The sequence below is a fragment of the Lissotriton vulgaris genome, chromosome 3_1, assembly GCF_964263255.1.
Source record: "Lissotriton vulgaris chromosome 3_1, aLisVul1.2, whole genome shotgun sequence".
Classification (NCBI taxonomy): Eukaryota; Metazoa; Chordata; class Amphibia; order Caudata; family Salamandridae; genus Lissotriton; species Lissotriton vulgaris.
This window is the reverse complement of record NC_141689.1, coordinates 1,222,410,730-1,222,424,502: the sequence shown is the minus strand read 5'-3', so window position 1 is coordinate 1,222,424,502 and position 13,773 is coordinate 1,222,410,730. Positions and strand designations below refer to the sequence as shown.

General features: G+C 39.5%; 1 protein-coding gene across 3 annotated transcripts in view; it reads right to left on the bottom strand.

The window, feature by feature from the left end:
* LOC147727677 (glyoxylate reductase/hydroxypyruvate reductase-like) overlaps nt 1-13,773 on the bottom strand; it is a 311,029-nt gene that overhangs the window by 65,678 nt on the left and 231,578 nt on the right. For 2 of the 3 annotated variants that reach the window (XM_086961680.1, XM_086961682.1), the window contains 2 exons: nt 6,490-6,578; nt 700-804 (listed from right to left, as the gene is read on the bottom strand). In XM_086961680.1, coding sequence (XP_086817806.1) covers nt 700-804; nt 6,490-6,578 — 194 coding nt within the window. The remainder of the gene's footprint in view (nt 1-699; nt 805-6,489; nt 6,579-13,773) is intronic. The other variant, XM_086961681.1, reaches the window with a different exon arrangement.

Sequence of the window (13,773 nt, the reverse complement as noted above, 5' to 3'; positions counted from 1 at the left end):
CGCTTCGCTAATGTTAAGGGAGTAGTAATAGGAGGATGCACCACTAACACATAAGTTAGTGTGTGTGTCTTATGCTGAGCTCTGGCTTGTGGGAATGACCTGATTGGCTACAGTAAGAACGTTTGCCAGTGCACTGTTGCTATCTGTTGAGCCAATACGTGGAAGCGGTTCATCTGCACAACATTGTCTCTCCTGATTGGGCCTTGTGTTAGGTTCTAAGATGAATCATACAACTGGGATAACAATAATCTGTTAGTTATGTAGCGCTTTTATCCAAAGCACTTTACATGCAACAATTGTACGTGCACACATTATTACTCAATCAAAATTGGTACTCGTCTACCAACTTTGGAAGGATCAAAGCCGAGTCGAACTTACTGGTATTGAAATAGGCAGATCACACACAGATCTTAGCAGTAATGTCTCAGTTTGTTACCAGCTTACAGGAAGGTGTAAAAGTGTTCGGACTCCTAAACCAATCAAGAATGAAGTAAAATAGCGTGTCCCAGAGAGGTGCGTTAACAGTAGGATTGAATGAATATTATAGTGTGATGTAACTTAAAGCATGTCATAGACAAAGTGTGAATTGAGTGATAAACCGAACTATTACATCACCATGCCATTCAAGAAGCTTAGACATATTGACTGAAATGTGCTGTTTTTTCAGGTATTTGAGCACATAAAGTGACTTCTTCTCACCAAACTCGGCTGAGATCCTAGCAGCTACCTCGGGTCTGGGGCCAATATCAGTATACAAGAATTTCTTCACTCCAAATGGCTTCAGACGCTTGGCAATAGCTTCACCTGTAAAAGCAAGAGTAGCCATGTGTTGTGTCCTTATCTGGGTATTATAGGTGTCCACCATCTTTAACATCATTTACCACAATGCCTGTAGGTCTTCGGTGCTGTTTTGACAATCACCCAAAATATAACAACTGCAATATCAAATGTATCATTATACAAGGTGTGTGCATTTACAATGTGTTCCCCAACTAGTCTTACACATATTGAAAGTAGAACTGAGTGGACAAACCATTTCCAATCATGTTGTACGAATAATGCTCTATGTACGTTGGGAATGTTTGTGAATGGGTAAGCCAAACATATTTCGGCATAGAGGAGGAAAGATGCAGACTAGAACCTGCTCATCTTTTACGTGCTAGAGCCACTAAGGTGCACAATTCGAGCAATGAAAGACATATGAGCAGTTTCGTGAATTCCAGAGCACAATCCTGTTTAAATAGATTCATAATTTCTATACAAGCCACAGATCAGGAGCAATGGTGGACATTTTTTATTTATTCCACCTTAAACCTGCAGACCCACCTATGAGGAACAACACATTACCAAACTACACAAGGCACGAAAAGAGATCTGAGCAATGAACCTTTACCTACTGAGTCAAGATTTGGAAACTTTGGTAGGCCTCAGCAGATTTAAACAGAGCCAGGGGCCAGCAACATGGAAGGGCTTGGCTACTCATCTGGCACTGCCTATGCTTCTCCTGCGGCAGATGCTTTCCATCGCTCTACCACATTGGAAATCAGTGGATTACATTTACGATTGTGTGTTAAGCACCTCGCCAAACTATGTCACAAACAGTAGCAGAGTGGTTTGCCCTCAAGGACATACATGATTTGAGTTTTCGGCTCCAATTTGAGTTACCTGATGGTTGTATTTCTGCGAGGCTGGGGGGATTCTCATGCATACATAATTACTATAAGCTAATATCTGGAAAAGTAACAGTCCAAACTTGTATTTCATCAGCCACTTGGTAAGTACCATTGTACAGGGTGGGACTGGGACTGATAATAGGCCCGGGCACCTAAATAAAAGTATCCTCCATTAGTGAATTAGAGAGCAGAAAAAGTAGCCAACGTTTGCAAATTGCGCCAGTTTTGAACTTGTAAAGGCAAGCTGCATGGGCTTTTTGTAAGGTATGAAAGGCTGCATGGATTTGTGTCTGCTGCGGGCATTGTTTTTTTTTTAATATTGGAAAACAACAGTAAAAATATCAGTCCAGCAGACAATAAAAAAGGCCTACAACCAGCCACAAAACGGCCCACACACTGACCTGTCAGAAAAGCCCATCAGGCACTGCCTGGTTGCCTTATAGGCCAGTCTGACCCTGCCATTGTACCACTTCAGAGAACACAGGTTATTTAGTCTTGCTCTTAGTTGGAATACTCCAGCCAACATTATGCAGCTCAAAGCACGGCCGGACTGGCCGTAGTGGGCACCAGGCATTACCCCGGTGGGCCACCAGGATGGGGGCCGGTTTTGGCCCCCTGTTGGCCGTTTTTGTTACCGGGGGCCGGTTTTGCAGCATAGCTGCAATATTGGCCAACTGTAGCAAAAGCTGCAGTGGTGAGAAGGGAGTGGTGCTACAAATAACACCCCCCCCTTTACCCTGTGGGCCAGCCAAGCTGTTTGCCAGGGCCGGTTTCGGTTTCCATCCAGCTGTGGCTCAAAGTCTTTCATCAGTTGCTGCCTGAATGGATTAATCTAAAAAATTTGGATTAATTTGAGAGAAGCAGTGTCGAAACGGCAAGTAAGAAAGTATTGGTCTCTCATTGGGGAGGGATGTGGAGCTAGATCATGTCCTCTCCCAGTCGCCATTGAGGAGCATAAATGGGTTATCTATATACAGGACCTATATGCGAGTAATGCAACTATAATCAACCACACTGGACTAAACGAAGATCTATCATTATATGGCTCACCATCTGAAAAAGATATTGGAATGGCGATTAAGGGAATGCGGTCCTCCGGGGCGACGGGCCCTAATGAGCTTCCAATTACGGTTTTAATAACAGTAAAATGTGGAGTAAAATCCTCTATCTGGTGTTTAATTACTGCTATACAAACAAAACGGTCCTCCCATCCTGGAAGGGGAGTATATTAGTCCCCCTATTCAAGAAGGGAGACCGAGATGTCCCAAAAAACTATCGTCAAATTGCTCTGTTAGATGCAGTGGGTAAAGTTTTTGCTAAATGCCCCTTGATGCAAATAAATGACTGGGTGAACGGGGGTCAAATATTACCTTTTGAACGAACAGGGTTTAGGTCAAAACATGGAACTATCAATAACTTAACGGCTCTACAGGTAATAAACGAAAAATATGTCAAAGTTAGAGGTGGAAGAGTGTACACAGCGTTTATAGACTTCTCCACAGCATTTGATAAAGTAGATCGACCTTTGCTGTGGGGGAAATTGTTGGACCTGGGTATGCCAGCCATCCTCTTGGAGCTAGTCCGTGCCCTCTATACAGATACCTGGTGTAGAGTCTTGTTGGGAGGGGAAAGAGATCTCTCCCAAAAAATCCCCAAAAAGAAGGATGTTTATTGACTCCTCTACTTTTCTCCCTTTATATTTCTGACCTTCCCTATGCTCTGTCTCAAAGTGAAGGCATCGCCCCATTATTCAGGGGGAAAATCAATTGTTTGTTTATTCTATGCGGATGACATTATAATACTGGATTTGACACCAAGGGGATTAAATAGTCATCTTCAGGTGATACATGAATATGCAGAGGCCCATTTTTTAAAGATAAATGTAACTAAAAGCAAAGTAATGTGCATGCATGGTAGAAAAAAGTTGAAGTATGGAAACTTCGTTTGGGCTGTAGGTGGGCAAAAACTGGAACTTGTAAAATCCTATGTCTTCTTGGGAAAAACGGTGTGTAGTAATTTAAGTGATTTCGCACACATAGAAAATAATATTCATAAAGCAATTACACAGGGGAAAAGTTTGGGTTCCCTCTATAGGTCCACAGGAAAGAGACACTTTGGAATTCTATTGGAGGTATTTCGTGCTAAAATTCCTGCCTCTCTGTTGTATGGTATGGAATTACTTGACTTAGGAAAATGGGGTTTCCTAAATACAACAGAAGGCAACATTTTACCGAGCCTAGTCTCAGTTAACTCTGCATGTCCCGTGGCTGCTTTAAGGTTGGAATTTGGACTAAGAAGTACCTGGGTACAGGGACTTGCGGGGATAGTACGTTGGGTTATAAGCCTTGTAAAGGGTGAGCTAGGTACAATAAGATCTTTTATCCGGAAAGAATTATTGGGAAGTTTAAATGAGCAATCTTTAATTGTTAAAAATTTCAAAGCTGCGGTAGACTTGCTTCAACTGGATGAAACCATACTCTTCACCCTATCTCCATATCAATTAAAAGCCACTCTGAAACAGGCTACCTGGAAATTTAGTTTTACTAGGGATAGGGAAGCCCGCATGCTAAAGAGAAGTACCGATCCATCTATTGACTCCTGGGTGATAAACAAAGCACAGGCTTATATTACTTCGAACCTGCCCCATGGAGTGCGTCGTTTTTGGTTATTAATGAGGCAAGGTCTACTCCCTCTAAATCATCTACTATCTAAATGGTATGGTACCTCTCCAGCCTGCAATTTGTGCAATAATCCTGTCCAGGATCTTATGCATGTACTGTTTATTTGTCCTGCCCTATCATTATGTCGCCGTAAATGGATAAGGCCTATCTGTTTATTTTTATCTATTTTCTCTGCCCCAATAGATTCCATTTATGTACCACCGAATGCAATATTTTGTCATAGAATTTTAAACTTTTTAAAGTGTTTTTTAGACATATATTAACACATTTATATGGTGGGTATTATAGCTAAAATTGTTTTTATCTGATGTCTTCTATATTTATAGCATTTGTATATCATAGTTGAATGTTTTGAAAATGTTAATTTCAATTTTATGTGGATTTCTTCAGAGTTCCAAGATCATAAATAAATAAAACTTGATTAATCTAAATAAGGGGAGTCCAGGTTCGGGAGGGTCGAGTCCATGTCAGGATAAACACTTGAAATGTAAATTAGCCCTATTTAGACTGCTTGTATACTTTGGACATCCCAGATTTAAACCTATATGCAGCTGACACAGCTTTGATGGTTGACTATATATTGCAGTAGTGCAGATGGCATGTTCATTTTCTCTCTTTAAAATAACATATCGAGATTTCCCTTCTTTTATTGAAAAAATATGTCATATGAAATACGTTTTACAACTGAAACATGTTTCTTCCATGTGTTCCATTTAGCAGTGTCTATTGTATCAACCTACATAATGCAGGCAGTATTGGTCTCCACAACATAAATTAACTTCTGCTCCAAAAGATTCCAATATATTTTCAGACCCTAAGAAGAAATGCGTGAGTGACAAGGACCCAAGCGCTTAAATACCCTTATAAAACAATCATACTAAGAAAAAGAAATGTTCTGCACATGTTTTCAGTTTTCTGTTGTAAATGCAAATGGGGTGGAATCACATTAACAATTTTGAGGTGGCACGATTTGAATTTATCAGGATTGTTGTTCCGAACATGTAGAGAACCTTGTGCCCAAGGTATTAGAATTTTTCGACGGCAGAAGTTGGTGATGGGTATTGAACTTCTTTTGCAAAATGTTAAGTATAGAATAAATCCGGCAATATTGAAGTTCGTTTTTATGCTGAGAAATTCAAATATCTTAAGGGAACGTTTATTACATGATCATGCCACTAGTGTTGAGGAATTCAAGTTCCACCAGAACAAAAACGATTTACATGATTCGACAGCTATTTCACAGTCATAGACATAGTCATAAAAAGAGCTGCAGTCCCAATGATAGTACCCAGAATTAGGATTTTTTTTAGGCATGGCTAATAACTGCGGTTATGTATTGTTTTAGGCAAGCTGGTTGCTACTGTTATTTACCAGTATATTGTGAGTGTTCATTGTACCGTGTCACCTTATAGTGCAGAGATGACTTCGTGAATGCATCTTATATCAGAGTTTAGTTTATCGTACCTTTCTAGGCCTATATGTTTTGAGAATGTTATGGATTGTGAATCTGGTGACATTATGAGCCACTGGTAGCCAGAGTTCAAGTCGATCTTTGAAAACCATTTTGAGCCATTGACCTTGGCTAGTAGGTCAGCAAAAGTTTATGTAATTTGTCTTTTATTTAGATCGCCTGATTTCTAGTCGCATGTCAGTACAGACACACACAGCATCCAATTGCTTCAGTTTTGATGAAACCAGTACCTGGGAGAGCCACGGGTGAAGTCATGAACTTTTCAATGATCCCTAAACAGGAGTTTGTTACTGAGAAACACATAAAAATGGCCCTGGTGCTCTGGAAACATGGTATTAATTTCTGTTATTTTCTGTTCATGACCCCCAGGCTTTCCCAGGTAGCTCCAAACAATAAAATAAAATGTACATTGGATCTCCCACCTTAAAAAAGACAGACCTTCCAACGAGAAAATGAAATTGGCATAAGCTGCTTTTTGACAGATGTCTTGCACCCGCCACCCTCTAAAGAATCCCCTGGGAGTTTGAAAAACCAACACATTTTGAGGGATCTGCTATGCGCATTTGACAGAATGTACAATACTGCATTTCTCAGTTATTTTTTTTAAAAAAGGTCCTTGCTGCCTCCTTCTGATCCCATAAATAATCTATTTGTAGCAACTTACCAATCCTCCCAAGACCGAAAATTCCCACTGTGCTTTGTGACAGGCCATTTCCACACATCCAAAGTGGTTTCCAGGTCCCCCATCCTCCGCTAGAAGAAAAACACAATTACAAAAAATGATTTACACACTACAATGTACAGGTATTTCGCTTGCACTACAACTAATGCACTCGTAAAATGTAGTCTTGGCATGGTCTATGAAAATATGACAATATAGGAAAACCACACATTTGTTAGGGCTGATTACAAACAAATGTGTAAAAGTTTGTTTAAAGATGCACTTTCTCATTTGAATGCACGTTTACACTTTTTGGGCATTGCTCAAAAATTTCCAAGTCTAAATCTGGAAAGCTGTTCCAGTGGTTTGTTTCCAGGCGTGCTCCTGGGAAACTAGCTATTTGAACAATATGGAATTGCACCCAGGGTACAATTGCACACTGCCCCACGGCTTTGTGTAATAGCACTTTTTTTCAAAGATGATCATATTTTTCCTCGTGAAGATGCCCCCTCTCCCACACCACCATGAAGTATGTGGATGCTCTGTTCCCCTTCCCACTAGGGAAAGGGTTTCCCTCGGCCCTTGGCCAGAGAAAATCATTCCTATCTCGAGGAGGGAAAGGGTCCAAGGGAACTCATTCCTGTCTCAAGGAGGGAAAGGGACCAAGGGAACTCATACCTATCTCAAGGAGGGAAAGGGACCAAGGGAACTCATTCCTATCTCAAGGAGGGAAATGGACCAAGGGAACTCATTCCTGTCTCAATGTGGGAAGGGGTCCAAGGGAACTCATTCCTATCTCAAGGAGAGAAAGGGACCAAGGGAACTTATTCCTATCTCAAGGAGGGAAAGGGACCAAGGGAACTCATTCCTATCTCAAGTTGGGAAAGGGTCCAAGGGAACTTATTCCTATCTCAAGGAGGGAAAGGGACGAAGGGAACTCATTCCTATCTCAAGGTGGGAAAGGGACGAAGGGAACTTATACCTATCTCAAGGAGGGAAATGGACCAAGGGAACTCATTCCTGTCTCAATGTGGGCAGGGGTCCAAGGGAACTCATACCTATCTCAAAGAGGGAAGGGGTCCAAGGGAACTCATTCCTATTTCAAGGAGAGAAAGGGACCAAGGGAACTCATTCCTATCTCAAGGAGGGAAAGGGACTTATCTTGTATTATTCAGAGGAGGTAAAAGGATTTACGAATGTAAGGTAACTTTCTACTCCTCAATATTACAGTCTTTTGTACACTATATGGAGGACGAACAGCAAAAAGTAGGAAAGGACATCAAACAAGAAGGTTGCAGTTACCAGAACTGGTTCATATATTTCCGAAATTATGAACCATATCTGAGGCCATTGGCTGGGAACCGTTGGAAAAAAAGCCAGCTGAACAGCAAATAAAATTCTACTACAAAAAAACCTGGACAGTGTAGATAAAAAATATAATTACAAAGTAAATATGGAATATACTTTATATGATTGCAAAAGATCTCACTGAATTAAAGAAGCTTTATAGGGATTCGGTATGTGGAGCACAATACTGCGGACCGTAATCACGTCCAGAATGTCTTCATTTAAATCAGAGGTGGGTGTAACTTGCATAATTTGCTGTAATGTAATTATGTGAAATTACTGAAAAATTACACAAGATTATGTAAAATTACGTGAGGAGCGTAACCCAGAATTTACCGATATTTCCGTAGTGCATAATGCACCCTTGCGTCCAAAATGGACAAGAGGATACATTTTGCGCTAAGAAAGTAGAGGTAAAAGCTATAGAACACGAATAGCAGCAGCAATCAGCCACTCACGCTCACTAAGGCCGTGGTCCCATTGCTCATGTGGTAGGGTTTTTGTACCAAGTTACTCATAATTACTCGGGTGTTAGTGTGTAATTTTCTGTAAATTTGCCTCAAAAGAGCAATGCAAAATGACGGAAATTACTCTTGTTACACCCAAGCCTAATTTAAATGCGCCCTACATAAACATTGTTAGGCATGAACATTGAAAGTGGCCTACTTGTTGTTTCATTTAATGTTAAGGTGTGCTAGCTACTGGGATGCTGTTCCTGCACTACCAATGTGTGCTTCCACATCTGGAATCCGCTGTGTGGATTCTAAGTAGCTGGGAAGGCACAGTTCCTTAGGATCAGGGTCTTACCAGGGGCTGTTTCATGATACCGCATTTATCTGTAATTCCTGTGCCCTGTCTTCCCAAAACTATTCCATACTGTGTTCATCACTGTATCTTTTTTTTTTTGATTTCAAAATATTCTTTATTGAGAGTGCATTTTGTATACAAAACAAGGGCAAAACAGGCAGTGGTAAGCTCTGCCAGGAACATGCCCACTCTCCCATCTGCAGGTCACTAGGTAACTTTAGGCACTGTGCACAATCTTGACTGCTGCAGTTCCTTCAGTGTTCAGAGACGTTTTCATTAATTACTTTCTTCTGAGGACGATTCCACATACAGCCTACGGGGTAGAATATGGGATCTCCCACATTGGATCGTTCACATCTGTGTGGGATTTGCAGATGAGAGAGTTGCTATGATCAACCTTGCTCTCTTCGTTCGAGGTGTCCTTCTTTTGAAACCAGGGTCTGTGAGCATGGAGCCTTCTTTATCACCCCCTTTTGTTTGTAGTGATATAAACACAAGGAAGACAATAAAGCAGGCCCCCTTCCTATGAGAACTTTGCTTTACGTTGATGCAAAAGCTGAACTAATACAAAAACTCTCCTTGATATCAAATCTTCATTTTCAAAAGAAATAAGAGCAAGAATATCATGAGCACTTATTAGTTTAGCTCTATATTTGTGAGGTGATAGTTTAAAGAAATCATTCCTTTTATTTTTCATGCTGTATTTTTTCCACACCATAATTATCTCTTTAAAAATACACATATTGTAGAGCACTTTCCTACTATTTTCAAGATCATACTTTAAGCAAGCATGTGCTTATAATGGAAAACATAGGGGCATATTATCAAGGGGGTTTATCTCCGCTTTTTTGGCTTTAAAAGCCAAGAAAGCGGAGATAAAATAATCTCCCTATTACCTAGCTGTCGCTAACACCAGTTAGCGACAGCTAGTAGGAGATAGCAACCATCTTGGGCCCCACTTTGCATGTCAGAGAAACGTATCACTAATGACATGCAAAGTGGGCGTGCCAAGATGTTAGCGACTGGAAACAGTATCTAACATCGCTATCTCCTATTACCAACTTTTGGAGATATTCGCGCTAAGCGCGAATATCTCCAAAAGCTAACACCTGCCCTGAGCAGTTCTTATGAATGTGGTTGGGTGTCGCACACTTTCAACTGATTACTAAGTTTTACCGATATGTGTGCTGCTCTGTATTAATGCCTGCCAAGCATTGATGAATGAACTCTGAATAAAGGCCTAACCCCACATGGGCTGCTAGGACTACAGTGCGCACTACTGAAATAACATTTAAACATTCAATAAGCTTTTCAAATTAGTCCAACATGTATTCAATACTTTTCGTTTATTTTAAATCATCAGTAGAATCCAAAAATACTATGCATAGGATCAAATCATATAACATTTACAATATGCATTGTTTTTAGAATGTTTCATGAACCACCACCCAATGCATTTCGGGACGTTCTTGTCCCTTCGTCAGGGGTTCCAATTTTCAACTGAAAAGAACAAGGAAACAATATGAAACGATGCCATATTACATATTTACAATAAGTCAGCAGTTAAACTGTACATATAAAAATAAACACTTCGAAAAGAGCATTTTTTCTTAGCATTACCATGCTGATTCATAATTCACACAGGTTTCAGATGAAATCACAGTCAAAAACAGAATGAACAATTGTTTGGATGCAAAATTACTAAAACAAAACTGATGGCAAATATAGTTGTACTACCCTACAGAAACACACACGACTCTGTCTAAACAAAATAGAACGAAGTGAAAAGTATACCAAAAAACAACCAATCAGTCTACCTACTGGATGACAACACCCAGAACACCATGTCCTCCATTCCTCAACATGCAAAATCAAGAACGATGATAACACTGTTAGGAAACAAGTTTCCACAATTAGAAACAGCGTGGTTATACGTAAAACGTTCGGAGTGGTTATTAATTCGACAAGCCGCTCACCTCTATATAAGCGAACCTATGTATCTGTCTATTACGAAGAATCCTCTGTACCTACAAAAAATAAAGGTAACATCAGTACCCTTGTTGTTTAAAAAATAAAATTTACAGTGCTGAGTCAGTACGAGACGATCAACAAACCTAGCTTACCTATTATTCACTCCGAGTAGCTCCAAACTATCCCGCCTGGCTGTTTCAACGATGCACTTCCGTGTCATCGTACTCAGCTTATAAACGTAATTTCCGGGTCAAGAATCGCAATCGAAAAAAGACTATGTTCGCATGATGTTATCGGCTCTAGATCAAATACTTTGAACGTGCTAAAAATAATACCGTACGTATACCACATCTCATGATCGAGTGGTTAATATATGAAAATGATTCGAATGTCGACTTAATCATTGCCTAAATCACCGTGACTCGAAACATAATCATCATGGTTCAAAACCTGATAGCTTTATGTGGCGAACACAGAATCTGGAAACACAATAGGAGTCTCAACAGTACATAACCACAAAAGAGAGATAACAACTGAAAGAATGCGTGTCAAAATACCATAAATAAAACTAAACTACATACATAATTGTTCTAAAGCTGCCTGCCTGCTATTTACACCTTTTTTAATGACATGAATTATAAATACCCTGCCTTCTATTTACAGCTATGGTATTTAAAGTGATACATCATCATACAGAAGCACCCAATTTTTAAACCCTATCCAATGCGGTTACCATCTGATGTGTAGTTGAATGTGTATGGTCAGAGTTTGTAGTTTGTCTTATGAGTCAATGAATCTACCTGGGGTTTCAAAAATTTTTGAAACCCCAGGTAGATTCATTGACTATTTCCTGCAATAGTTTGTGTGTAAGTGGTCAACTTACATTGAAGACACTTCTGACTTTCTGAGGAGTTTAACAGCTATCTCAGTAAACAATCATGAGGAGTAGATACTGTGCACAATCGACGTTGTGGCATTATATACGTCAATCCCACATCAATCTGGATTAGAAGCAGTTGAATGGGCGCTACTACAAGAAGAAGGATCAGAAAGACAAAAATGCTGGTGCTACAATTATTGGAGTTCTGTTTGATGAACAGCTATTTCGAATGGCAAAATGAATTTTACAATCAAATGAATGGTGCATCCATGGGTTTTCCAGGAGCGCCTATGTACGCCAATACATTCATGGCCAAATTTGAACATGACCATATACTAACTGATTCTCTTTGGCAAGAAGGTCTTGTGTTTTTTAGACGTTACATTGATGACATCTTTGTAATTTGGCGACATTCAAAAGATTCCTTGGAGAATAATATCATGCGTCTTAATCAAGTTGACCCCAGGATACAATTTACATCTACGATCAGTCATAATGAAATCCCTTTTTTGGACGTCATGGTACAATTGAAAAACCAGGCCATTGAAACCAGGCTTTTTAAAAAATCAACTGATAGAAATAATGCACTGCTATACAGCAGCTTTCACCCGAAAAATTTGATCGACAATTTGCCCACATCTCAATTCATGAGAATTAAACGTATTTCTTCAAAAGAAACTGATTGTGCAGAATCATTGCTTGAACAAAAGGGGAGATACATCCAAAGAGGTTATCCGGAAGATTTACTTGACAAACAAATCACAAAGGTCAATAACATGGAAAGAAGTTTGCTGCTCACAAAGAAACAAAAAACTAACACCAATAGAATGATTTTTGTATCCAAATATTCCTCAGCATCTAGAGACATTAAAAGGATTATCCTACGTAGATGGGAATTATTGGAAGTGGAACCTGACTTTGGAAACTTGTTTATTGAAAAACCAATATGTGCTTATACAAGAGCTCAAAATTTGAAAGAATTTCTCACAAAGCCTTCAAAAGTCAAATCAAAAGGAGGGTCCTTTTGTGGCACCACCAAATGTTGGAATTGCAACAACTGCAATAATGTGATATTGGGGAATACATTACTACAACCCAGGACAGGAGAAAAAATCGCATTATATCATGCATCTAACTGCAATACTGAATTCATTGTATATTCAATCAAATGTCCGTGCGGACTTTTATATGTAGGCAAAACTACAAGGAAATTCAAAACAAGAATATCCGAACATAAAAGTCGAATACGAAATCAAAATAGCACGTCACCATTGGCTGTACATTGGATGGACAAAAGACATACTATAGCACAAATGAAATGTCAGATCATTGAATCAGTATCTCGACAAGAAGGTAGAGATAATGAACAGGCTCTTCTCCGGAGAGAGGCTTTCTGGATCAAAAACTACAAACTCTGACCCCATTGGAGTTAAATGATAAATTTGAAATGAGTTGCTTTCTCTAAATATTTCTTAAAGGGGCATGGTGACAGTCTTAAATAGCCTTTAGGAATCCCACGACACACTTGGGTTACACATTCAACTACACATCAGATGGTAACCGCATTGGATAGGGTTTAAAAATTGGGTGCTTCTGTATGATGATGTATCACTTTAAATACCATAGCTGTAAATAGAAGGCAGGGTATTTATAATTCATGTCATTAAAAAAGGTGTAAATAGCAGGCAGGCAGCTTTAGAACAATTATGTATTTTGACACGCATTCTTTAAGTTTTTATCTCTCTTTTGTGGTTATGTACTGTTGAGACTCCTATTGTGTTTCCAGATTCTGTGTACGCCACATAAAGCTATCAGGTTTTGAACCATGATGATTATGTTTCGAGTCACGGTGATTTAGGCAATGATTATGTCGACATTCGAATCATTTTCATATATTAACCACTCGATCATGAGATGTGGTATACGTACGGTATTATTTTTAGCACGTTCAAAGTATTTGATCTAGAGCCGATAACATCATGCGAACATAGTCTTTTTTCGATTGCGATTCTTGACCCGGAAATTACGTTTATAAGCTGAGTACGATGACACGGAAGTGCATCGTTGAAACAGCCAGGCGGGATAGTTTGGAGCTACTCGGAGTGAATCATAGGTAAGCTAGGTTTGTTGATCGTCTCGTACTGACTCAGCACTGTAAATTTTATTTTTTAAACAACAAGTGTACTGATGTTACTTTTATTTTTTGTAGGTACAGAGGATTCTTCGTAATAGACAGACTATATAGGTTCGCTTATATAGAGGTGAGCGGCTTGTCGAATTAA